The 26,531-nt window shown below is 35.5% G+C and overlaps 1 protein-coding gene across 1 annotated transcript in view; it reads left to right on the plus strand.

Moving 5' to 3' along the window:
* The window catches only part of MMP16 (matrix metallopeptidase 16), a 179,660-nt gene that overhangs the window by 143,000 nt on the left and 10,129 nt on the right, over positions 1-26,531 (plus strand). Inside the window, exons 7-9 of the mRNA XM_058178150.1 lie at positions 8,050-8,188; positions 21,609-21,759; positions 26,297-26,412. Of these exons, the coding sequence (XP_058034133.1) occupies positions 8,050-8,188; positions 21,609-21,759; positions 26,297-26,412 (406 nt within the window). The remainder of the gene's footprint in view (positions 1-8,049; positions 8,189-21,608; positions 21,760-26,296; positions 26,413-26,531) is intronic.

The following is a 26,531-nucleotide window of genomic DNA, read 5'->3' on the forward strand; positions in this document are numbered from 1 at the left end:
ACATTCTCTTGCTTTGGAATCAAGCCATCATTCAAAAGCCAGAGCAAAAACTAGAAATTGTCAGAAGGCTCTTTAGACTCTATGGATCATAAATGTTGCAGATTTGCATATGTTATTAAGAAGGTTTTTTTAAATTATATCATGTTGCAGGCTGCCCACCATTGGGATGGTGTGTGTGTGTGTGTGTGTGTGGTGGGCAGCATAAAAAATCTACAATACATAAAGCATATAAAACAAATCTGGAGAAAGAATACCAATACTACATCCCACAAGTTATCCACCAACCATTCCAATCCAAGATCTGGGGGAAGATCCAGATTTCAATGGTTAAAATAGAATCATAGCTTTAAATAGAATCATGGCTTTAAATAGAATTATGACTCAAGGCCACTATGATTACAATAGGACACCATTTCAGAGATCAGGCAGTGCAACAGAGAAGGCCCATTTCCTGGCTCTTATCAAGTGACTCTGTCTAATCAACCGGACTATGAAAGTGTGAAAACTAATCATATAAGATAGGCAGAAATTATGATGGCTGATGTCCTTCAATAAACCCGGTCTTATGTCATAAAGAGTTTTATAAGTTACAACAAGCACTTTGAATTCTAACTCCCAGTGAATCTGAGTGACTCTAAATCTAAATGAAGCCAAATAACTTTATCCTCCGGTGCCCAAATGTTCCCATAGAAGCTGTAAAGATGATCATTGGGACACCACTGGCAAACCAAAAGATGATGAATGAGAGATCTGAACATGGCAAAGAACTGATGGTAATATCCTCCACTTTTTAATGCTTAAATGTAAATATACTGCCCTTTCCTAATCTCATTTCTTCCAGATGTGTCAGTGTCATCAAGATTTTCAGCCAGCTTAGTCACGCAACCTAGGAAATCTAGTAACAAGACCCAACACAACAAATTTGGATTCCTTAAATACTGAAGAGGAGGCAAGGTGGATCAGTGTTAAAGATGCTGAGTTTTTTAGCTAAAAAGCTGAAACACGTGTTCAACACCCGAGTGCTGTGAGACAGGGTGAGCTCCCATTACTTGCCCCAGCTCTTGCCCACCTATCAGTTTGAAAGCATGCAAGTAGATAAATAGGTACCACTTTGGAAGAAAGGTAATAGAATCATGTGCCTTAGAGTATCGTACGGGTGTCAAACTGATGTATTGCAATGATTTTTCCCTTCGCAGAACTGGGGTGGGCGTAGCTTGTGTGTGACACATCCAGCCCGTGGGCTGACAGTTTGATACCCCTGATGTATAGTCACATGACCACGGTAATGTCTTCAGACAATGCTGCTTACCTCAGCTAAGAAATGGAGATAAGTTCTGGGCCCTAGAGTCAGAGTCGACTGACAGGAGAAACCTTTACCTTTAATACTGAAGATGATAAACATAGCAAAAGTTTTAGGACAAAAACTTGCTTATTTGTTTGTTTTTTATTTAAGTACATTGCATATGGAAGTCTTCTTTTTAAAACCAAAGGTTCCTAAAGAATGTAGAAAATATATATTCTGTATGTATGAGAGAAGATAGGTCAAGAGTGTAAAATAAAGTGAATCTGATGCAATATCCAGATGGTCTTATGCAAATACTTATTTTGGATCTGAATCTTTGCTCAGCAATGCATCCATGGGCTACTTTCAAAAATCAGCTGAAGCTATAGTTGCAAATTCTTACCAGCAAGAATTGTGGATGTTTGTTACATTTTCTGAGCAATATTGAAAAAGCAAGTGGAAGGGTGAAGGTACAAATTATTGCAGATTGTACTGCTAAGAAGCATGAATGTCTTTGAAGACTGGCTGTTGTTGTGGGGGCATTATTTTTTATTTATTTATTTATAGCCTGCATTTCTTACTTTTATAAATAACTCAAGACAACAAAATAGCCAACACACATTCTTCTCCTATTTTCCCCACAACAACCCCCCTGTGAGGTGAGGTGAGCTGAGAAAGAGTGACTGGGCCAAAGTCACTCAGTGGCTTTCATGAATTAACTGATTAAATTCATGAATTAAATAATTCATGGGAACAGAGAACTTATTTGTGTTAATCAGTAACTGCCTTTGAATAAAATTTTAGGTGGCTGACATCTCTGATGACTTTGAGAAATACGATTCAGTGAGGTCTTCTTAGATATCTATTTCTCTGTGAGAGAATTTAATTTTGCCTTTTTGCATTTTTCTTATCCTGGAGTTAGGCAATTAATTCTAAAAATTGCTTTACTCTTCTTCCTTAAGAACTGTCGTATGTCTTGCAACACAGAATAACTAAAGTAGCTAGCAAACTAGATAAATTTTAAAAGCTATATTTGAAACAAAAGCTATATTGGGGAAAGCAAATAGCTAATAAAAGTAGTGAGGTGTTCATTATTAATTTTTTACTTTTAAAAAATACTATTATGAAAACTGAGAATAATTAAATCTTTTAGCTAATAAGCTATGATAATGTGACATAACGTAGAGCAGGGATGTTCCACATGGTTCCTGCTGTTGCATATAAACATTTAAAGCCTTTGATACAGCTTCCTAAAGTCCTCTGTCAAACACAATTTTTAACATGACAGAATGGAATTAAACATATGAGCAGCAATAGAATAGAATAGAATAGAATTTTTATTGGCCAAGTGTGATTGGACACACAAGGAATTTGTCTTGGTGCATACGCTGTCAGTGTACATAAAAGAAAAGATACCTTCATCAAGGTACAACATTTACAACAGAAATGATGGTCATAGGGTACAATTTTAACACTTAATGATACAACATTTAATGATAAGCATAGGGTACAAATAAGCAATCAGGAACAATCAATATCAATATAATTCATAAGGATTACCAGCAGCAAAGTTACAGTCATACAGTCATAAGTGGAAAGAGATTGGTGATGGGAACAATGAGAAGATTAATAATAATGCAGATTGAGTAAATAGTTTGACAGTGTTGAGGGAATTATTTGTTTAGCCGAGTGATGGCCTTCGAGAAAAAACTGTTCTTGTGTCTAGTTGTTCTGGTGTGCAATCATGCATTTGCTACATCTAAGTCACTTAGTATTATCGCAGACTGTTAAATTCTTTGCCCTGACTCTGCTTTTTGGTGGAACAGTTAGTCTTTGACTTACAGCAGTTCATATAGTGACCCTTCAAAGTTACAATAGCCCTGAAAAAAGTGACTTATGACTGTTTTTCACGCTTACGACTGCTGCAGCCTCCCCATGATCACAGGGTCAACATTCTGACACTTGGCAAGTGGTTCATATTTATGACAGTTGCAGTGCCCCAGGGTTATGTGATCAGCTTTTGCAACCTTCTGACAAGCAAAGTCAATGGGGAAGCCACAGTCACTTAACAACCATGTTAACGAAGGCAATGATCCCCTTGAGAACTGTGGCAAGAAAAGTCATAAAATGGGACAGAGTCGCTTAACAAATGTTTTACTTAGCAACATAAATTTTGGGCTCAGTTGTGGTCAAAACTCGAGGGTTACCTGTGTATGTCCCTAATTGCATCACCTAAAGGCCAAATCTAACCCTAAAATGAAACAAAGTTATAAATCAGTCTTTAGGGCTATTTAAATAAAATGTTTAACAAAGTAAGCCTTAGGAAAGTCAACCTGGATTTCTATTTGAATGTATTGACTTCAAACTGTACTCTCCAGAAACGGCTGCTTACTTTGACTCTTATTTAAAACCTAAAAAAAAAGTACCCTGAAGAAACTGTCTTACCTTTTGCAGGGAGAGAACCTGCCAATCACTAGTAAGGCTGCATTGTTTGTTTCATCTTGAAGAGGACAGAATATCTAGGGGTTAACTGGGGTTAATTGTAGGCATGACAGTTATTAGAGTCATGAACTTTTTAAATATATATTTCATATTTTTGCATAAGTTTTATATATTTGATATGGTCAATTGACTTAATCAGTAAAGTTTCTATCTATCTATTTAAATGTGAGATTGATTTGGGTTCTGTTGGATAGCTTGGAAAATGGCCAAAACTTTCCAGAAGGCATCAGTGACAAATTATTTGTGCAGTGCTGTAAAAAAAAATTCCACATAATTTCAGCGAGTTGTGCTCAACCTAAAGAAGCCATTATTTCATTATTATGTACTGAAATATACTAGACAAATTAGATAGTCCTATTTGTATTCAATCAGTTGCTTTTCCAAGTCTTATTTTTTTTTATTTGATTTCCCCACCCCACCCCCATCTTTATTTGGATTAATTGAATGAATGCTTGTGGACATTATTCCCCAATTGTTGGCATATATGCTCCCATTTCCTATTTTCCCCAAGTAGCCCTGTGAGATAGGCGGTGGACTTATGTGAAATGTTGGAATGGCTGCAAAAGAGACAACTGCCAGTCACAATGTGGCCATTGTGGAAAACAGGTGAGGATGTTTCTCAATCATGCCCATCTTACTTCACCCGTCAGTCTCTCAGACAAATGCTCACACTGCCAAACAAACCTGAAGGCAAGAGTCAATCAGCAATGGAACCTATGTGGGGATCAGAGACCTCCTTGTAAATAAAGATACTCCTTTGCAGTTTTTTCTACTTAATTTGCTTTTGATAAAAATGTTACAACTAATATTTTTAATAGATCGAGCAGAGATTATGTTAGCAAGATGTCCACGGGTATCCTATTGCCACTTCCCGTCTGTAAGAAACTATTTGTTCTGTCACTACTACATTTTTGATTCTACCGTTGTGCATTGTCACTACTCCAGATCATTGGCTTGTGATGAGAGAGGCAGAGTAATATATGTTGTTTCATGTTTTAAGATGCATTGTGAGTTCCATAAAATGTAGCTGTTTGGAAGGGAATAAAATTAGCATAGGAATAGAGTTCAGCAAAAGAACAATATCTCTCCCACAACAAGATACAGTTTAGCTCCAATATTAGAATGGCCCAGTGATAATACAACTCTGTTGTAATATTTCAAGCTCTTGAGCACCGGCATCAGAATTTTAGTCATAATTCATGCCTGAAACTGACAGATTTAAAATCCGAAAACAGCCAAGTAAAATATGGTAAGTCATTTAGTTGTGCTCCATAGATTTGTAATGTGATTGTTCAAAGTAAGGATGAAAGCTGTGTTAGAGATACTGGTTAGCTCAGCTATTGTACATTATTTGACAACCAGGTCATTATTTCAAAATAAAATCCTAGCACAGCTCTGGGTATTCCAAAATCGGCATTAAAAATCAAAAGAAAACTCCATGTGCATTTCCTTGAGCTGCCTAAGAATTTGTAGAATGTATAACAATAAATCAACAATACTCTTTTCTTCTTTCATTGTGAATATATGCCTTACTCTTCTACAGTCTGTAAATAAATACCACAAGCAGCTGGGATGTGCAAAGCCCTTGAACTGCTTCATAAAGCAAGTTGGCACAAGCAAAGAATCCCTCCTCGGAATATTAATGTTTTTTTGATTCCTTTATGAAAGGTGCTTTGCTCATACCAATACATTTTACACACTTATACACTTTTCAAATATACTAACAGCTGAGACCGCTGGGGGAAAAATGGAAGTAAATTTATTGAAGATGGATATCCCTAGAATTCCAGACAGAAAGATCCCTATAATTGGATTCAACAATATTTTAGAAGAAAAAAAATCAGTATAGTTTTTAATAATTTGGGCTTAAGAGACACTAAGATACCAATATCTTCAGCACTTTGAAATTTGGAAATTAATAGCTAAAAGATGCATCTGAAGCTATAGGAAACATAAACTATGTTGTTGTTTTCCTTGAACATTATGGGTCTAGAAAAAAACAGAACATCTATAGCAGACTGATGAATGGGCTTCAAGGAGTACTTAGATCTGTTTATCCCACTCGCATCTACATACCTACAGACCCACATATATTGTTCCTTTAATGAACTGGATATAATGCTTAGACCATATAAGATCTCAGTTATTGTATGTCAGGCTCAACATAATTGTTTATAGAAATTAGTCAATTTAATGTTATGGTTTGGATTTTATTTTTGTAAGGTTTTAACTTTTATTTGAAAAGAATAAAAGAATTATTCATTAACTATCACATAAAAGTAATTGCAAAATATGCTTTATTTAAATACATTATCACATGCAAGAGATACTGATTAATTCACCCAATTATAAATGCCTTTCTAGTCTGTGGTTATCATACAGACTTGTAATGTAGTACATCTAAAGTGTACTACGATAGTAAAGGATGTCCTAAGAAAATCCATCACAAAGAACTATTTTCGTTACCGTAATATACAATAGATATTTGTGATTTAAAAGTTACAGCAAAATTTACTATTGGGAATTCATATCTCAACATGATGAAGACAATTCCATTTTTTTTACAAGTATGAGAAGTTACTACAGCTACCAGCATTGTTATCTTTATCAGTCTTCCTTTTTGGCACTATTCAGGGCTGGGAACATCAACCTTACTCTCATCTTCTTCCAGAAAAGTAAAGGATGTTCAACACAAGGGATAATTACAATATTGCATTCACAATATTAACCAATGAATTCAACCATTTTCTTTCATTCATTTATTCATTCATTCACTCATTCATTCATTCATTCATTCATTCATTCATTCATTCATTCATTCGCTTGCTTGCTTGCTTGCTTGTTTAAGTTCTATGGCCACCCATCTCAATCAATGTCTCTGGGTGACAATGTCTCAACAGAGACCATTTTTAGTCTTTTCAGGTAATGAGAAAGGCAGAGAATAGATCAGTATTTATAATAAAAACATATAGCCCAAAATCACTATTCATCTACAAGATTTCAAAAAGTTGAAACAAATATATGGAAAATAATGTACAATATTGTGAAACTTTTATCTAGTAGTTGGCATACGGGTCACTGTATCGGTGTGAAGATTAAGTAACATTAATTATTTAATATGTTTGTTTTATTTTAATCAATACACATACAGGTATCATTTATGCATGCAACAGATGGTAAAACTGTAAAAATGGGAGAAAGATTGTGTTATCAATTATAGACTGTACAAGCAATTTCTAAATTTACAGGGACAAAGTATGTGAAAGTGTTCATGTATGCATATTTTTAAATAAAGCCAATGCATCAGGTATTATAAATAAAACTGTTTTATCAACAAACTAATGAATTAGACTGAGGCAGTTAAATATTGTGTTTGATAATTTGATCTATGTAGAACTGCATTTCAGTGAAAATGAATTTCAAAGTTATCTGTGTCATTTATCAAATGCCTTTGTAATTCTTCATTTAACTTTTACTTGCTCTAGCATTTTTTCTGAGTTGGAAGTTTGTTGTATACTTAGAAATAGTCAGAGTTTCTACTTTTCTATTGAATGTGTTATTCATTATTAAAAATAAAGAGTATTGTTTTTCTAAACGTATTTAAATTTGGATTTAGCTGAGGTTCAGATGGAAATATAGTTTTCTATATAACCAAACCAGGGCTAAGATAAGAAATAACACTATAGATTTATCCATTTTTCCTATAAAAATACATGTTTCCCAATGATTTGTTACAACTGGAAAAAGAGAAATGCCACTTACTTCCTAAAAACCTGTGATCAAATTACAAAGTTACAATAAGTATCCATAAAAACATTAAATAACAACACACACAAAAATCACAACATTAAAAGGGATGGATAAATAAGTTTAGTCATACAGGTTAGCAAAATTGTGCAAAGGGGTAGCTTGCTTCAACTTCAGAATGAATCCCACAGTGTATTTCTATTCACTCTGATCATAATTAATGTAAATTACAATTGGTACATAATCCCAGTCAGCAAGAAATTTATAGACATTCACCCTGATTAAGTGTGAAGTCATGGAAATGGGAGGAGATAAAGAAAATAGCCTCCCTTTCTAACTTGGATAGGAAATATTATTCCAATTTGTAACGGGGGGGGGGGAATATGCCAAGGCTAATCAGAGAAACATTCAAAATTGTTGTCCAAACTTAATGCTAATGAAAGTTTGTATCTCAATAACTATTGTGATCATTACAGATGCCTCCAAATATCATCAGAGGTGCATTTGCTTATTTCTAGGATCAGTGGTTTTGGCGAGTCAGAAATAACAGGGTGATGGATGGATACCCCATGCAGATTACCTACTTCTGGAGGGGACTGCCTCCAAGCATTGATGCAGTTTATGAAAACAGTGATGGAAACTTTGTTTTCTTTAAAGGTAAGAAGTATAGAATAATGCTTTCATAAAAAATCTGCTAAGAGACTGTTAAACTGTTGCATCATATCATCATTCTAAGTGGGAAGAAAAGCAGGCTGTAAAGAAATATATAAATATTTTTTTATTATTTAGTGAAAATATTATTAACTGAATACATAAACATGCCCAGGAAGTACTTGTTTAGATTAAAATAAAACATTTCTCTTTGAATGATAGCCAAACCTGCTTCAGGTTAAAAGCCTATTGCTTAGAATTGTCTTATACATAGTTTATAGCAACAATAAATAACTTAGGAGCTGAAAGAGACTGAAGCAATGGCCCAAAGGAAGCAAGTTAAAGCTAGGTAAGTAATCGAGATCTGTTTATTAAACCAAGGAAATACAGGCAAGCCAAGACCAAGCCAAGGTTACGGGGAGAATATCTGGCTGCACAAGAGTGCCAAATACGGGTTAAATGTCCCCAAAGGACTTTGCAGTAGCTTTTGACAGCAAAGAACTGGGAGGTATGAACCAAAATACCAAAATTAAGGTGCTTCTCTAAAAACCCAGATGTTTTAAAATTTCCTAATCCTGTAAAACCTGTATCTTAGGTACTTACTTCATCTTGTACTTATACCTTCAATCTGACTATACTACTACTACTAAAGCTCTTGTTGCCATGACCTTTAACTAGGTGCATCATAGGGCAACATTTTTTGATCCAAGGTACCTCAAATTAGATAATTTACTTATTCTGTTTCAAATTTCAACAAACATTTATACACTTCTGCAGTTACAGCAGTTCATCAAATGTATTTCAAACTCTTACCGATACATGGTTTGAAACCATGATTTGAAACCATAAATTATCACGAATGAAGGCAAATATATATGTCCAGGATAACGTTGCAGGTTCTAATCGAGTCGGTCACCAGGACCAGAGATCTATTCTTCCAAGCTTGTGGAGCCCATCTTCAGGGAAATTATCTCTCTCTCCAGACCAAAGTATTGCAAGATTTTAATTATCTCACTGCATGATTCCATGAGAAAACTGACATCTCTTAAGAACTCAGGATTTTCATGTGGATATTTTCATTCACAAGATGTCTCACAATTATGGCTTTCTAGTTCAAAATTAAATACAAGTTGGATGAAATCCGTGTCATTTCATGAATTTATAAAATATTGCTCATTTAAAAAATAAAATAAAATGTTTGGGAGATAATATCTAACTGGAATATAAAGATAAACAAACCATTTGACCACCTTGGAAGTTTTTTACCCACAACTTCTGATGCATGCACTGTGTGTTTGAACCAGAGTTTGAATGCATAAAAGTGGGGGGAAGGTCCCCCTTATGCAAATAAAAAATTCCTAATTTAAATTATGTTGCCTTTTATTTATTAAAAAAGATATTTTACTTTCCAGTATCATATACTACTCTGTTCTATTATTTTTTGGATACAGCTGAGAATACTGACTTTGACCAAAGAAACCTAAAGACTTTAAATAATTCTAATTCGGTATTTCTAAGAGACTCGGGGTATCTGTTTGGTGAACTGTAAATAAGTAAAATTTAATTTTGCTTATTTCTGATAAAGTAATGCACAGCTGAGGAGTCAACATTTCAAATCAGAACAGTGAAATCTTTCAAGTTAGGGAAAGTTCAGAAGATTTCTTATTCTTAAGATTTCACATTCTGAAATATTGACATTTTGTAAGATTAACAAAAGTTTTTTAAGTGGCTTTGCTGCAACTACACTTGCCATAAGGATACATTTCCAATTTCTATTATAGTCCTTAGACTATTGATTTATGAAATGTGTACCCTACCTACTGATCAATGATAATAATGGCAATTTTTAAATTGAACTGTTTTAATGTGCTTTATATGGGACGTGGTGGCTCAGTGGCTAAGATGCTGAGCTTGTCGATTGAAAGGTCGGCAGTTCAGCGGTTCAAATCCCTAGTGCCATGTAATGGGGTGAGCTCCTGTTACTTGTCCCAGCTTCTGCCAACCTAGCAGTTCGAAAGCACATAAAAAATGCAAGTAGAAAAATAGGGACCACCTTTGGTGGGAAGGGAACAGTGTTCCATGAGCCTTTGGTGTTTAGTCATGCCGGCAACATGACCATGGAGACGTCTTCGGACAGCGCTGGCTCTTTGACTTTGAAACAGAGATGAGTTGGGAACAACTAGCACATATGTGCGAGGGGAACCTTTACCATGTATCTGATTTCAGAAATTAGTTCAATTTGCAGTAGCTAACTTTCATCCACAGTTATATTGTTCAATATCGAAGATCATTTGGGAGACAAAATTATGACACCTTACAATCTTTCTCCTATCTGAAAGAACCCAACAAATGTCAGATAATTTTCCAAAGTTTAGAAGAACAGAGTTTTATATAGGTGAGAAGCAGGGATCATGTGCCACCCTGTCTCCCTGCTATTTCATATTCATTAGTTCCATTCAGAACTAATACTAAAACTAAATATTCTACTAAATAGAATACTAAAACTAATATTCAATACTAATAATAACTAATCAGAATTAGTTATTTGTGGCATTAGCTATTTGTCTTGCTTTTCAGGTAATTTGTGTTACATAGTGATTTATCTGCCATTACCAATTCAGGTGGGAAATGAAGTATGAACAATGTTCCTGTTCTCATGCAAGTTTCCTTCATAATTAAAAATTTCATAAAGACCAAAAATATGGCATGTGCAATGAAGTTTTTTGTATTCCTCTCCCCACCCTCAGTTTTTCACCAGGCATCAGCTGTTACCTAAAATTAAAACTTTAAATATGCATCTAATTTGAGTTTAATGTGAAAATTATACATTCTACTGAATAAATACTAGTTTATCATTACAACCTGTTCACTGGAATTGAAAACCAATGTAGAATATAATTACTCATGAAGTATTTGTTAAATAAGGTACATTTATACACAATAAGGGATTAGATGAAAACTCTCAACTTTAACTGTTATAATGAGTGGCTCATTGTAGCTTAAAGGTTGGTTAAGACAGCATGCTGGGTGGTACTGGAGTCTCTTGAGAATTGTACTGCTCTGGCTACCTTGAATTTCTCCTCATCCCCTAACTTGAAGGCTTCTAACCTCAAAAATGTAAGTAGTGCAGCTTTGAGAAGCTTCTTTTTATTTTATTTGCTTAATAAATAGTTAACGTGGTAAAGTACCTTTTTCCCAGCTAATTATGGGTGCGGGATGTCACAGAAGGGTGTGTGGACACAAAATGCTAATAGCATGTATTATAGAAAAACAGAAAAAAACTAAAAAATGTACCACATTTAATTACTGCTTCAATGTGTTTAAGTCTAATTTATTTCATTTGGTGATTACCGCCTCTATACAATAAATTTTATGAAACTGGAAATCTTTTTATAACAGTGCTGCCTGAAACATCTTGCTTAGACCCTTATCATTTAGATTTGTTTTGTTTTTTTGTACTGGGGATTCTTCTAAGATGCTGTCTTGATTTAATCATCCCCTTTTCCCCCTCCACTATCAAATATTTTACATGTAGCTACTTAAAATTGGAAAGGAATGCTTACATTTCTTTTTTAAAATAAAGTTTGATTCCATTCATCTCTTGTGAGATTGATTTTCCTCCAACCAATTAAAGAGGTGACCCAAAGGTGATTTTTCCAAAAGGCAACTGGACTTTCTTTGAAAATGTTTAGCTTCTCATCCAATAAATTTCTTCACTTCTAACTGGCTAGTGTAGAATGGAAGGATTTACATTCTTTGAACTGTAAACAGTATAACTCCTTCCATTCCCAACCAGTTAGAACTGAAGAAGCTTCTTGGATAGAACAGACCCATGAGGGCAAACCTATGGCATGCATAGAGTTGGCATACAGAGCCCTCTATGTGGGCACCCACGCCTTCTCCAGCTGCTCTTCCGGGTTCCGTCGCACGCATGACTGCACTCTTCTGGGTTCTGGCATGCACATGTATGCCGGCCAGCTGGTCTTCATGTGAAGACCAGCTGGCTGGCGCGCATGCGCATGCTGGAACCCTGAAGAGAGCACCTGGCTGATATGCATGCACGCTGGACCAGCTGTCTGGCATGCATGTGTACAATGGAACCTGAAAGGACAACTGGCTACCACGCGCATGCATGTGGGCCAACTGCTCTCTTCTTAATTTTAGTGCTCTGGCATGCGCATGCATGTACACGCTCCAGTTTTCGCACTTGGTGCCAAAAAGGTTAAACAACACTGGAATAGACAGAAGACTTAGAATAACTTTATTGTCACTTTGAATGTACACTAATTGGTATGCATTTAAATGAAATTTTGTTGAAAGAGGAGTTGAATTCATTGATCACATGTCTCAGTATTACAGGAATAGGAGATAGTGTTATATAATTTATTTCATTTTTCCCTTTCTCTTTTCTTTTAATTTGCCAGAAAACCAGTTCAGACTATGTGCTAGGATGCTCCCTAGAAAATAGGTGGTACAGTGAAAACTGTCAGGCTGCATTCCAAGGCAAGAAGAAAAAATGATGGGTAGCACCAGAGGATTTCTAGAAGAGAAGGGTCCATGCTCTTACCTTTTATGCTGTGAACATAGCCTTGATACCACAGAGCTGTTACAAGATTCTGAGTCCGAAACAAGTGTGTTTTGAGAGTTTTAATCAGAAGAAGAAAGAATCAAGCTGTTTTGAGTTTGTTCTGACAGAATACCCTTAGCTCAGAATATTCCAATGTATTGAGAGGAATGGTTTTGTTCCAAGCTGAAAGCAAAACACATTTGCTATTTGATGTATTCCCCTCATTCATGCCATGGATAGTTGGTTTGGCTTGGCTTTCTCTGGGGAGCACTTGGAGAACTTTCAAGGCAATTTAGCAGTAGATGTGATCTTCCGTTTTCAGACTTTTAAGACAATCAGGAGCTTTCAGCTCCAGATGTTTAATTTTTGTGGAAATGTCTTTGCTATTTTGAGGACCTATTCCAGCCTTCAAAAAGATGTCATACACACATAAGCAATAAGAGTTTCTCTTTTTTTTTCACTTTTGGGAAAAGAGCCAGAGTACTTCTTTCTATGTATATATATCTACTACATATCGTAATATTTCTACATATCGAAATAAATTTCTCCTTTGTAGTGTATGGAAATGTATCCTAATCTAATAGTGCCATAAATAAGTAATATTATTAGCATTATTAAATCATATCCTTTTATTTTCAAAAAACCTCATGGTATAGTGAAAAAAAGTTCTATCCATTTTAATACCATTCTTGTATTGTTAGTACCACTGATTTTTCTTTATACTTACTTGGAAATGATTTTCATTTATCCTTTGAACTCCATGGGGTCATTGAATTTTTTAATAAGTTCTTTCTTAAAGAATAGGTGAAATCTGGAATCACAAATACACACACACACACACACACACACACACCATATTTTCCCATAAATATGACCTTCCCTGAAAACAAGCCCTAGCCCGATTTACACATCTGCGACTAATATAAGCTCTACCCCCAAAATAAGCCCCAGTTAAGTCCTATCAACTGTCTGGTTGTACAAGGTGCGTCAAGGCACAGGCATAAAAATCAAGTTATGGTGGGGGTGGGGGAATAGAGCTGCCCCATGTGCCCCACACCTGCTTACCTTATGACTACTGCAGCCAGGCCTCCTACACCCTGATACCTATTGCGCCACTGCCTGACTTTTTCTGCAGCCACTTGTGGCTGCTCGTGGCCAGACACCATGTGGTACATTACACAATTGCTCATAGCAGAACACCATGAGGCTTATCACACGAGTGCCGCCACTCATGCACATAATGGTACAATGCAGCACACAGCCTCCTGCATAGTCGGGCAGTGGGACAACAGGTGTAAGGAGGCATGGCTGCGGTGGTCCTAAATAAGTGGGTAAGACATCCCCCCAAAATAAGACCAGGTATTATTAAAAATAAGACCAGGTATTATAAACCCCCCTGAGTCCTTTGTGAGAAGGGTGGTATAGAAATCTAATAAATAATAATAATAATAATAATAATAATAATAATAATAATAATAATAATAATAATAATAATAATAATAATAATAATAATAATAATAATACTTATTTTGGGGCAGAAAAGAAAATAAGACCAGGTCTTATTTTTGGGGAGACATGGTACATATTTATTAAGTGAAGATATTTTCTCTGAAGAAGGTATATATTATACCATGAGCAAACGTCATTTCGCTTTATTTGTACTGGCAAAATGATCAGGTAGTAATGTGAAATTAGTTTAGGAAGTGAGTAATATATATGAATATATGGATATGCATAAAATGCAATAATGGGTTTAATTAAAGTTAAATATTGTTCAGCATTATTGTGGAGATTGTGTTGTAACTCAGAATAAATTTAGTTTGTAACTTTAGCTTGATACAATGGCTCATCTTTTAGATCTAATTTCAAATTAGGAATGAAGTAGAAGTTTACAACATTTTTTCTAAGAAAATTGTTTAATTAAAGTGGGATCTTTTCCAGAATGAAGATCCACTAATATTTACCTCAAAATATTTACTGATTGATAAGCTGCATCTAACATTGCATGCATTTGAGAGAGTTGTTAGAAAAAATATTAATGGTTTAGATAATGTTATACAAAAACATTATTTCAAGAAAATTATACAAAAGGATATAGCAGTCACTATATACTGGATATAGCAACTTAGAACTAAGGAGAAATGTCTTGATAGTTAGAACAATTAATCAGTGGAACAACTTTCCTCCAGAAGTTGTGAATGCACCAACACTGGAAGTTTTTAAGAAGATGTTGGATAATATTTGTCTGAAATGGTGTAAGGTTTCTTGCCCAAGCAGGGGGTTGGACTAGAAGACCTCCAAGGTCCCTTCCAACTCTGTCATTCTATTCTATTCTTTTATTTGATTCAGGACTGTTTTTTCTGCTGAAAAGGAACAAGAAATGCTAGAGAAGTATGTAACTGCTTTTTAAACATTAGAGACACAAATTGTGAAATTCTTTCTAGTGTGACACAGATTTTAAACAGTGTGAAAAGTTAACTGGTAAAGACATCTGCCATGTTAAAACTTGTACCAAGCTAAATGCGGCAAAATAAAAATTGTAGAAAAATTCACACCCCAGCTGCCGTGACTCTCAACACTGTTGATGCCATTGTTGACAGATATATTTCATAAGATAAAATATACAGACAGGATACGGATAAGAATCAAATGCCAAATTATAAAATAGGGGAAGATGATACAACCGTAATGAAATGAACCGTGCCAATGTTTATGATATAAAAAAAATAATAATCTAGGTAGGCATTTTTCCCTCTTATACAATTTGAACAGTAAATTTGGTCAGGAATAACTGTTACTTGCTTGTACTTGTTTGTTTGTAGTGTTCACCTGATATTAAACTTGAGACTTAATTTATGCATTCTACTACCTCCAGTCACTTAAATCTATCTTTCAGGTCAGATACAGAGATTTTATTTATTTATTTATTTTATTTTGTCACAACAATATATGTAGGTATCATACAAAAAGATTATATAGTAAATAAACACATATATGTGTAAATATAAGGAGGTATAAGCATATATATAGGAAGAAGAAGAGAAAAACAATAGGACAGGAATGGTAGGCATGTTTGTGCGCTTATGCACACCCCTTATGGTCCTCTTAGGAATGGGGTGAGGTCAATAGTAGAAAGTTTTTGGATAAAACTTTTAGGATTATGGGAAGAGACCACAGAGTCAGGTAAAGTATTCCAAGCACTGATGATTCTGTTACAGAAGTCATATTTTCTGCAATCTAGATTAAAGCGGTTGACATTAAGTTTAAATCTATTAGTTGCTCTAGTATTATTGCAATTAAAGCTGAAGTAGTCTTTAACAGGAAGGACATTACAATAGATGATTCTGTGAGTTAAGCTTAGGTCTTGTCGAAGGTGACGGAGTTCCAAGTTTTCTAAGCCTAGGATTTCAAGTCTGGTGGGATAGGGTATTTTATTGTTTTCAGAGGAATGGAGAACTCTTCTTGTAAAATATTTCTGGACACGTTCAATTGTATTGATGTCAGAGATGTGGTGAGGGTTCCAAACAGGCGAGCTGTATTCTAGAATTGGTCTAGCAAATGTTTTATATGCTCTGGTTAGTAGTGTGGTGTTTTTGGAAAAGAAGCTATGCAAAATTAGGTTTACAACTCTTAGAGCTTTTTTTGCTATGTAGTTGCAGTGGGCTTTGGCACTTAGATCATTTGACATGAAAACTCCAAGGTCTTTGACGGGATGGGGGTCGTCTGTAAGGTAATGTCCATCTAGTATGTATTTAGTTTTGGGTACATTTTTCCTATATGTAAGACTGAGCATTTGCTGGTTGAAATTTGGAGCTGCCAATTTTTAGACCAAGCGGATAGATGATCAAGGTCGTTTTGAATGATAGAAGTATTGTCTGTGGTGTTAAATAGTTTGACATCATCAGCAAAGAGAACACAATTACTTGAGATGTGGTCACAGAGATCATTAATGTATAGTATAAAGAGTGTTGGTCCAAGGACGCTGCCTTGAGGAACGCCACTCTTGACAGGAACAGGATTTGATAAAGCATTGCCAATTTTGACCACTTGTTGTCTGTTAGACAGAAAAGCAGATATCCATTTGTGGAGGGGTCCTGAGATGCCATAGGATGTTAGTTTTAGGAGAAGTTTATCGTGTACTACTGAGTCAAAAGCTTTGCAGAAGTCTATGTAGATTGCATCTATTGATTTGCCTTGGTCGAGATTTGAAGTCCATATGTTTTTACAGTGGAGAAGTTGTAAGTTACATGATAATTTTTTCCTGAAACCAAATTGTTTGTTGGAGAGTAGGTTGTTAGTTTCTAAGTGTGAGGTAATGGATTGGTTGATGATAGATTCCATGACTTTGCAGATGACGCAAAGTTAAAAATTCTAGTTATTTTTAACTAATAATATTCTATGCTTTTCTATAGATTTATATTATAGAGAAAATAGTTTTGACTTTTTTATGGAAAATACATGTATCTCTATGTGAGTACATATAATAATGCAAGTTGAAAGCTAAGGATGCATAACAATTATACGCTGTTCGTATTCATCTTGCTTCACAAAAGGGAGAATCATACAGAATTTAAAATCTGCCTAATATAGAACTCACCTAGCAGAAATGTTGTTTAATAGCCTCCACAAAGGAACATAATGATTGAACTAGGCCCAGTTTCATTCTTTAACTTCATTTCAGTTTTGGTCTGTTTCTTGTTTTAAAATCCTTTTAACGTTCAGTTCTGAATGAGAAAGCTTTTGTTCAGTTCCTTTACTCAAACTCATCCAAAATGTGGCTTTCTATTCATGACCTCATCCTTCAACCAAAATCTGTCAGCTTTGACTTCTTGAGCCTAAGAAACAAAAAAAAAACACTTTTCTTTTAAGAAAAGCTTCAGTTCTGTTTGGGTTTCTTGTATATAGTCTGCACTACAGATAATGTTGACAGCCGAGGCAAAATAAGCCCTTTATCTAGTGCATGCATAATATATCTCAGTGTGAGCCCAAGAGAAAACTTGCAAATAAGTAATTACTGTTGATATTGCTCACCAGTTTCAAAGTAAGATATATCCAGTTACCTTTTAGAGTTTAATCTTTTAGAGTTAAATGGCAGAAGAAAAGACATGAGCAGAATTATATAAGTTTGTTACTTTATAATGCTTCTATAGTGGATGGCTAACAAGACTTTTCTACTTTCATGATTTTACACATGTTAGGATGAGTTGTACAACGTATGCATCCAGAAATAAAACAGCCATGTTCCTGAAATCCAGCAGCAACCTAGAGATTAATACAGAGGGAAAAAGGATTAAGGAACAGTTGGTTCAAGCCCAAGCACTGGGAATGAATATAACAGCATGAACACCTGCTCTAGCTATAGCAGCATGGATTTTCCACAGATAATAACATTCATATCCAAATCAAAGGTTTCAAGGACTTTGAGATTCACCAAGCCAATTTTCCAGCCATTTGTTTATTTACTTAATTTAATTTCAAGGCCACCCAACTCTTCAATGTTTTCAACAATTTAAAATGAAAAGAAAGAACATACTGTATATCAAACGTTCTGTTTTATACCGTATGATCTCAAAGTCTTGTGGGTTTTTTTGTACTTCTTAAATAATGTAGAAAAAGAATGGATGCATGTTCAGAACATTAGACTACAGTGAGTTAAAATCAAGGTCAGTGTAGCCATCTAGAAAAGAACAGGGTAGAGCAGATTAAGAAAATAATGTAGATGAAGCCTCTGGGAATGAAAATGAATAGTCATTGTTAACACATGTGAGTTCTTGGATGGAAAAGACCCTATTGGTTAAATGTTTGTAATGCTACCCTCAAAAGGGCTGCTGGACTTCGAGTTCTCCTGGCCCTTTTTGGTATGGCTACCGGTCCATACTGGTCCCTCGCTCAGGCACCTTTACTGGCCGTGGTCATAGTGGTCAGTCTCCTCTCAGGAGACAGGTCACGTGGTGAGTGATGATCAGTCTTTTCCCGGCCGGCGGGTTACGTGATGAGATGGTATTCATGTGGCTGGTCAGCCCTTCTTCCTTTCTCCCTCTCTCATATCTACCTCTCTTGAATTGCCTGCTGAGCTCTCCTTCCACTGCCTCTGCTCCTTTGTGGATTCTTCTGCTTGCCCCACAGAAGCCTTTTCTCTCCTATCTCCTTCTCTCACTCAGGCTTGCCACACAGAAGCCTCTCTTATCCTACCCCCTTCTCTCACTCCGGCAACTGGTAATTGTGACCTGAGGGTGGGCTCGTGGGCTCCCATCCGCTCCAGTGTTATGCCATCCTATATAGCTGTGTTTTTAAGCCATGTACATGCATGCGCGAGAGCAAAGTGCATGCGCAAAAGGCCACGCGCTCACATTTTTGGTGCTGGGGTGAACTGGTTGTTAAATTATGTGACGCCCACCTCTGCTTCTCCCCCTCCCCACTACATGTCTATGGAGATTCCCAATCATCCAGGCCATGGTTTTCCCAAGGTTGTTTTTTTTTCAAAAAGGCAACTGGACTTTGTTTTTCCTTGAAGACATTTTGCTTTTCATGCAAGAAGCTTCTTCAGCTCAAGTTCAGAACTGAAGAAGCTTCTTGAATGAGAAGTGAAACATCTTGAAAAAAACAACATTTTTGCGACATCCTGTGTGTTATCTAAGTTCTGACTAAACATGAAGGACTCACCACCAAACCCATTTTATTTTAAAATATAGTTGCACAACCAACAGATAAGGTTGGTTTACACTGAGCAATCCTAAATTTATATTGCCAACATTTGGCAAGAAAAGTTACATTTTAGGGGCGTGATTTCAGCCAGTGGAAGTAGTTTGCCTTTGAAACTCCTCCAAAGTTTTAAAAAAGGCTGAAAAAATCAATATTTATTGTAAGTGTTAAAATGTGTTCATTTCAATCCATAAGCCCAGAGCCCCTTTCCAACTTTGTGGTCCAGTAGGGAGGGGAGGGGATGATTCTGCATGACTGGCAGGCACGCAGGCACACATACAGTTACATTTGCACAAGCAGTGGGCACACATGCCCACTGCTTGTGCAAATAAAGCAGTGGTGGGATTCAAGTAATTTAACAACCAGTTCTCTGCCCTAATGATTTTTTCCAACAACCAGTTCACCAAACTGCTCAAAAAGTTAACAACCGGTTCTTCCGAAGTGATGTGAACTGGCTGAATTCCACCACTGAAATGAAGCATGCGTACAAGTGCTCACCCACTGCTCAAATGCTTTCCCACCGCTTCTGCAGCCCAGTTCCAAACAGCTCAAGGCCCAGTAGTGGACTGGGGTTCCAGGGGCCACAGTTTAAACCCACCTAGAAACCCATCAAGAAGGAAACTGGATAACTGTTAACTATTGTCAGTATACAGTTAGGAAAATTGCTAACCAAAAGCTGAAGTATCAATTTTACTGGTAAATGGAGCCAATTACTTAATATGAAATGAATGTACAGGGTCAATCCTTAAGGGAAAAAATGGCCTGGGCTTTCATTCGGTCTTTTAATAGTTAACTTCAGCAAGATTTATCTTTAAGAATACCTCTAGAAAATTGGGGAGCAATGAAACTAGAAAATCCTTGATCTGCAGTGGATATTTTCCAAAACATTTCCTTCCCCCACCCTGAATGTGATTATGCTGTACTGAAATAATATTTTTGGAATAGGAGTATGTTTCTAAGGTCCTTGAGATGCAAAAGAAACGGTTTCTGAATATAGCCTGCTTCTTTGCACAAGGTGAATTGTTCCTCCTTTCCCTTCCTTCCTTTGTGCAGTATAAGAAAACTATATTGTGATTTAATATACCACCAAATGCTGTTTACTTCTTCTGTAATGGATGCTATTATGCCTTTCCTTTCTTCTTCCTTTTAATCATATTCTACAAAGACAGGCAAAAAAAGCAAGGTATTCCAAATGCAAGGTTTATCGTCTGCAAGAAACAGGTGTAACAAAACTTTCTTTTGAGAGAGAGAGTTTTGAGAAAAGGTCCTTGAGTGATGATGTTGATTTCTTGAATAAAAAAGGATGCATTTGTAAAAAAATATACCAGCAATAGGCTTGAAGTGGATGATAAAGAAGTTGATAAAAGATTTACTTTACCACTCAGCATGCAAAGGAATAAAGCTTTACCATATTTCCTAATTAAATGTGTTTTAAAAAGAAATGCTGTAAATCAGAAAGACACTTTCTTTCCCTTTCTCCCTTTCCTTTCCTCCTTGCATTCTCCTTTTTTATCCTTTATACAATAGTACATCTATAAAATAGAAATAATTTTCAACTTTTTCTGTCACAATGGTTCTAGCACAGATCTGATCCTTAGTCTATAGGGAGAAACAAAAATTCATTTCAAACTGTTGATAGAAAACAGTGCCTAAGGGTGAATATGTGTTCATGTAGCAAGGCTGCCTATATAACTCGCTAAGCATAAGGAGAAGTGTTTGGGCTCCCATTTTTCTACTTGTCAGTTTCTAAAGCAATAGGTATCGGAGATATATCCTACGGCATGCAATTGGAGCACATCTGACCTATAAAGTGACAACTTGCTTCTGATTGGCTGCATAAAGATCTGGGCTGTTGGAGATAAGTGAAATTCTAAAGATGGACATGTTTTGGCAAAATTGTTCATTTCATAGAATCTTGCAGGATATTGCAAAATAGGAGAGCCAGTTGAAATTACAATCCACCAAGACAGTTGCAGCTACATAGCCATGTAATGCGGACTCTATGCCACATCTGTGTATTTGTGGCATGGACCTAGTCCTCATCCTATTTTTGTCATTACAAGGATGCAACACATTGGGCTCTTGTAAAAATAATCTTTCAACTTAGTCAGAATTTCTGTCGAAAGACTAATATAATGTTTTGTTTTTCTTGCACAGGTAACAAGTTCTGGATCTTCAAAGACACCACCCTCCAGCCAGGCTATCCTCATGATTTGATATCATTAGGAAGTGGGATTCCTCCCCATGGTATTGATTCAGCAATTTGGTGGGAGGATGTTGGGAAAACCTACTTCTTCAAAGGAGACAGGTTAGTGTGTTCATTCTGGAAGGAACAATCATATGATTTACATGGCTTGCTGTTCTCCTTCATTCTTAGTATATAATACATATTCAAAAATATAGAATATTTATTTAGCACTATTAGTGTGTCTGATGGCAACACTAATATTTATCATTTTGCTGCGGAGCATTGTGCAGTTAAGACGTACTCAAATAAACACCGATATAAATATGCAGAATAAAATTAATTTTATATATAAAGTTAAAGCTTTAGTTATACTTCAGGCTAAAAAAACCAACTTTAAAATAAGCATTCTTTGTTGTATTTTCTCAGCTTTTCTACAGGAAGATTTGTTGCTGCTCGTGTTTTATTTTGGACATTTGGTTCCTATAACATTTGAAGTATCCCCAATTTGAAATATAGAAGAAAGGCATTGCTGTTTTTTAATTATTATTTTTCTTCCCTTGTCTACCTATAGACTTTTCCAGTTGGCATTTCTTTATTTAGTAAATCCACCAGTACATTGTTGGTGGAGTTATTTTTTTTTTAAAAGGCACATGAAGAGATAGGTAGCACACAAGAAAGGAAAAATACTAATTGAAAAAAATCACACACTAGCAACATATTTCTTTCAGGTTTCAAACTGAATTGGGAACTTGCTACACGTCTACCAAGTATTACAACTGAAAGATCTGTAATGAAAGCTTCAGTAGGTATTCTTGAAGAAAAACTGGCATTCCTACCTTTGCATGATTGCCAGTCAAACTGCAAAGGTTTCTTAGAAGAAAGTAAAGCACAGAAAACACACCATGTAGTTGCACTGGAGCTGGCACAAGTAGGAAGTCAATACTTTCAAACTAACAAGAAAACATGGGTGAAAATTGCATTTGCATGGGCAAAAAAGAAGACATAAGTGGGGATCTGAAATCATGAGCCTGTACTAATGACTAGAAAATCTAACAGAATGGATATTAATTGACTTCCAAAGGAACATAGGAAGTTCTCTTTGATTAGGTCAAACTTTTTGACCTAATCAAATATAGTTTGCCTATATTTTTTTAGTTGAGCTCTGTCTATCATTTGCTCAGCATCGAGCAATAAAGATTAAGCCAGTTTACTTATACTAGATGTGCTTATATAGATGGTCAGTTGACTTTGGGATACTTACAGGTGTAGTTGTCTATTCTGTTTTCTAACCTCAACATGGGTCAAATCTTTCTTGCATTTGTTTCAACAATCTTACTAATTTGTTTTCCTGTTTGAGTTGGACGTGCATGATTTTATTAAGAGGATAGCAATCCAATTTTTAGAAGTGGAGCCTTTCTTCCAGAGAGTACAGTTGTGTGGGCAGAAAACAGGCAGCATTTAGGAAGCTGAAGTGCATTAAGCATATTGCCATCAACGTCTATGGAGGACAAAACTGTTTTATAATTTGCTTGTTATGGATGTGAATATTATTTTAATATTAATCTATTTAATATATTTTTTCAGTCCACATGATTTGGGGATTATTTAAATGGTAGGCATCGTAGTTGCATATTTGAGATTCGGGGTATTGTAGATCTGAATCTTTTCCATTGACAACTTTACAAAGTTAAGGTCTTCTTTAAAATACAATGATGACAAAGAGAAAGAAAAAACTGTGTCCAAAAAGAAAAAAAAACCAAGGAAAAGTAACAGAAAAACTGCTGTTGATGAAAAGGTTACTTCTTAGATCCAAAACAAGCATAATGAGACCCAGCAGGTCATAAATGCAATAAAGGTGTATAAAGGAGGAGATTTGAAAAATGTGACCCATGCTAAGATAATTGAGCTATTACAGGATATTGACCACTTAGTGGGAATAAGCCCATATCACACTAAGCTTCTCAGCACGTATTGTTTATATCCCCCCTTTTTTTACTTCTTAATGTAATATAGGTTGAATTCTCCCACTGGTTTTAATTGCACATATAAGCCTCTTACAAAGTTCTTTCTGAACTGAGAATAGCCCACTGTTGCTTCTTTAGCTGCGATGATTTGGTAGGCATAAAAAAGTGAGGCAAAAGGTGATAACAAAGCCAAAGGAGGAAAATTGTCTTCCTGCAAAGGTTTTGAAAAGGTGTTATAACCTCCCAGGAGAATGATAGACCTGAGAAACCATACAGTATTGCTGGATAACATTTTGACTTCTGTCTCTGAGGAATGTGTTGGGAACAGATTGTGGCACCAATCTGCAATACCTTAAACTAGCAGCAACTTTTTCCTGCTGCTTCCAGGTGATCCTGGGAAAAGATGTCAACATTGCACAGCATCCCCAGTGCTTTGAAGCCCTTTTTTTGCAGATTATATTAGAAGTGCTATACAGCTTTTCAACCAATAAGGATGGATGGATGGACAGAGGGACAGACAGACAAGCAAATCCCAAAGAATCACACAAATGCAAGAGCATGTTCCCTGCATAAATCTTAAGTTTATTCAACTAAGCAGGAGGCAGACATTTGGGTCTCCACACCTCTTGAATTATTGAATTATATAGTGATCTCAACTTGTTATTCCTCTGCCTCTTATTGGATTGTTTCGCATCTTTTGATCATGGTAGACATTTACCTCCCCATTATTCTGTGGTCCTCCAAAGACTCTGAATGCTAAACATTGACACCACTCATTTTAGCCATTTCAATGAAACATATAACAACTGAGTTGTATGCTATAAAATAGGCATAATAGAGTTATAAAACAAGTGAGAAGAAACCCAGTCTCTGCAAATAACTTTCACCTATATGCATTCTGCTATTCAAACCATGTTTGATTGATCCTTCATCTCAAAAGGCTATGTCTTACATATCTGCTTTGCAGGTACTTCAGCCTTCCATTTCTGCCTTTTTTAAGCATTGAAATTACTGGTGCTGGTTCTCACTCACTGGTTGTATATAATGAAAGGAATGTTTAGTTTCTCAAACTGTCCATTTCTTTAACATGACATTTGTTTTGTATTCAGAATTACTGCATTTGTAAATAACAAGAATATGCCTTGAATAAAGCAAGGGAAAAATACTGAAAAATCTGTAAAGCAATGAGTCATATTATACAAATCTCCAAACTTCATCATTTTATTTTTCCTCATAGTAACTTCCTGACATTCTATGAATCTTTTCATTTTTCTGAGCATAGAAAAAATGCCAACAACTATTTTTCCCCAATTGTTTTAATTGATGCAAAAATAAATTCTTATCCATGATTTCTCAAAACTTGAATATAATGTTATTTATGCTTTCTTTTATGCAGTTCCCACTCAGAAATAAGCCCTAATAAAAACTTAAAAGAGTTACTTTTATCAAATATGCCTCAAATTACTTTCAAATATAAACACTGTAAAGCACTATGGATGCAGACCACAACCCTTTGCATATAGATCAAGAAATTACATCACCGAGTTAGGAAGAAACACATGTGGGCATATGCAGTCTGTTTTGCATTACTAAGATATTGTTGCAGTCCAGGGGAAGGGATTACAGAGTTGTTGTTTTTTAGGGGAAAAAATGTTATTTTTTTTCCCTGTGAAATGTTTCTTAGCAAATAGAGCTTTTATATAGAACTTCTCTGAATGTACATGGCTACTGACAAAGAATCTCTGAAACTGAATTTGGTATTTCTTTTGATTAGGATTTCAAAGCTCCTTGCATGTAGATACTCTGAGGCCAGTCAGAAAAGCAGGACTCTGCTCCCAGTTAATAAAGCAATATATCTTCTTAAGAACTGCATAAATAAGGTGTATTGCAAATTTACTGAGGATAAGACTAAATGCTTTCAGTTACAAATTGCATTCTTTCTGTATGTATACCAGGTGCAGATAGCCATACATAAATGTGGACAGATAAATATATAGAATATGTAATTTCTGATGTGTACTTGGGGCCAGGAGTTTTTTAAAAAACTTTTTAAAACTTTTTACTAACTTGTGGGGGGGAGCTATAGGAGTAAAAAAAACCCCTCCTTTTTAAAAATCTAAATAATTTAGAAAAAAATGTTTATTAAGAAAATGCCATAAATTTCCTTGTAAATACTCAGTCGGACTTACTTCTCATATATAAGACTGCAATCTGATTTTCTTTTACTTTTTAAATATGTATATTCTTTTCATGGTGTGTTATTAAATTAAGATATGTAAGGAATCTGGCTGCTTGAGCTGATAAGTATTGTACAATGGAATTTTTAAAAAAGACTCTGAAAAGTACAACATAGAATTGGAACTCAGAATGTGATTAAAATCTTGAATAAAGCATTGGTATAGATTATTGCATATAATATTCTTCATTGTACAGCTGGATCATAACATTTTGATTATATAAAACCACTCATTGATTTGGTTCTCAGGCTAGATTAAACTTTAATCTTTTATGTACTTAGTGGAAACATGTATTCAATCATCAAATGTTTAAATGTATTTATTACTATTTAGAAGTATATCTAAATAATATAGAAATAATGAGGTTGGCCTAATATCATTTCACAGAGTACTTCATTTTGCACACTGAAAAAAAGGCATTCATAAAATTTATTTTAACCTCATTCTTTCTCTCAGGTATTGGAGATACAGTGAAGATATAAGAACAATGGACACAGGTTATCCCAAATCAATCACAATCTGGAAAGGTATCCCAGAATCACCTCAGGGAGCCTTTGTTCACAAAGAAAATGGTATGTAGCTTCTTGTTAACACAAATGCTTACTGCTCCTTCCTTCCTTCCTTCCTTCCTTCCTTCCTTCCTTCCTTCCTTCCTTCCTTCCTTCCTTCCTTCCTCATCAAAGAGTTCTTT

The sequence above is a fragment of the Ahaetulla prasina genome, chromosome 3, assembly GCF_028640845.1.
Source record: "Ahaetulla prasina isolate Xishuangbanna chromosome 3, ASM2864084v1, whole genome shotgun sequence".
Taxonomy (NCBI): domain Eukaryota; kingdom Metazoa; phylum Chordata; class Lepidosauria; order Squamata; family Colubridae; genus Ahaetulla; species Ahaetulla prasina.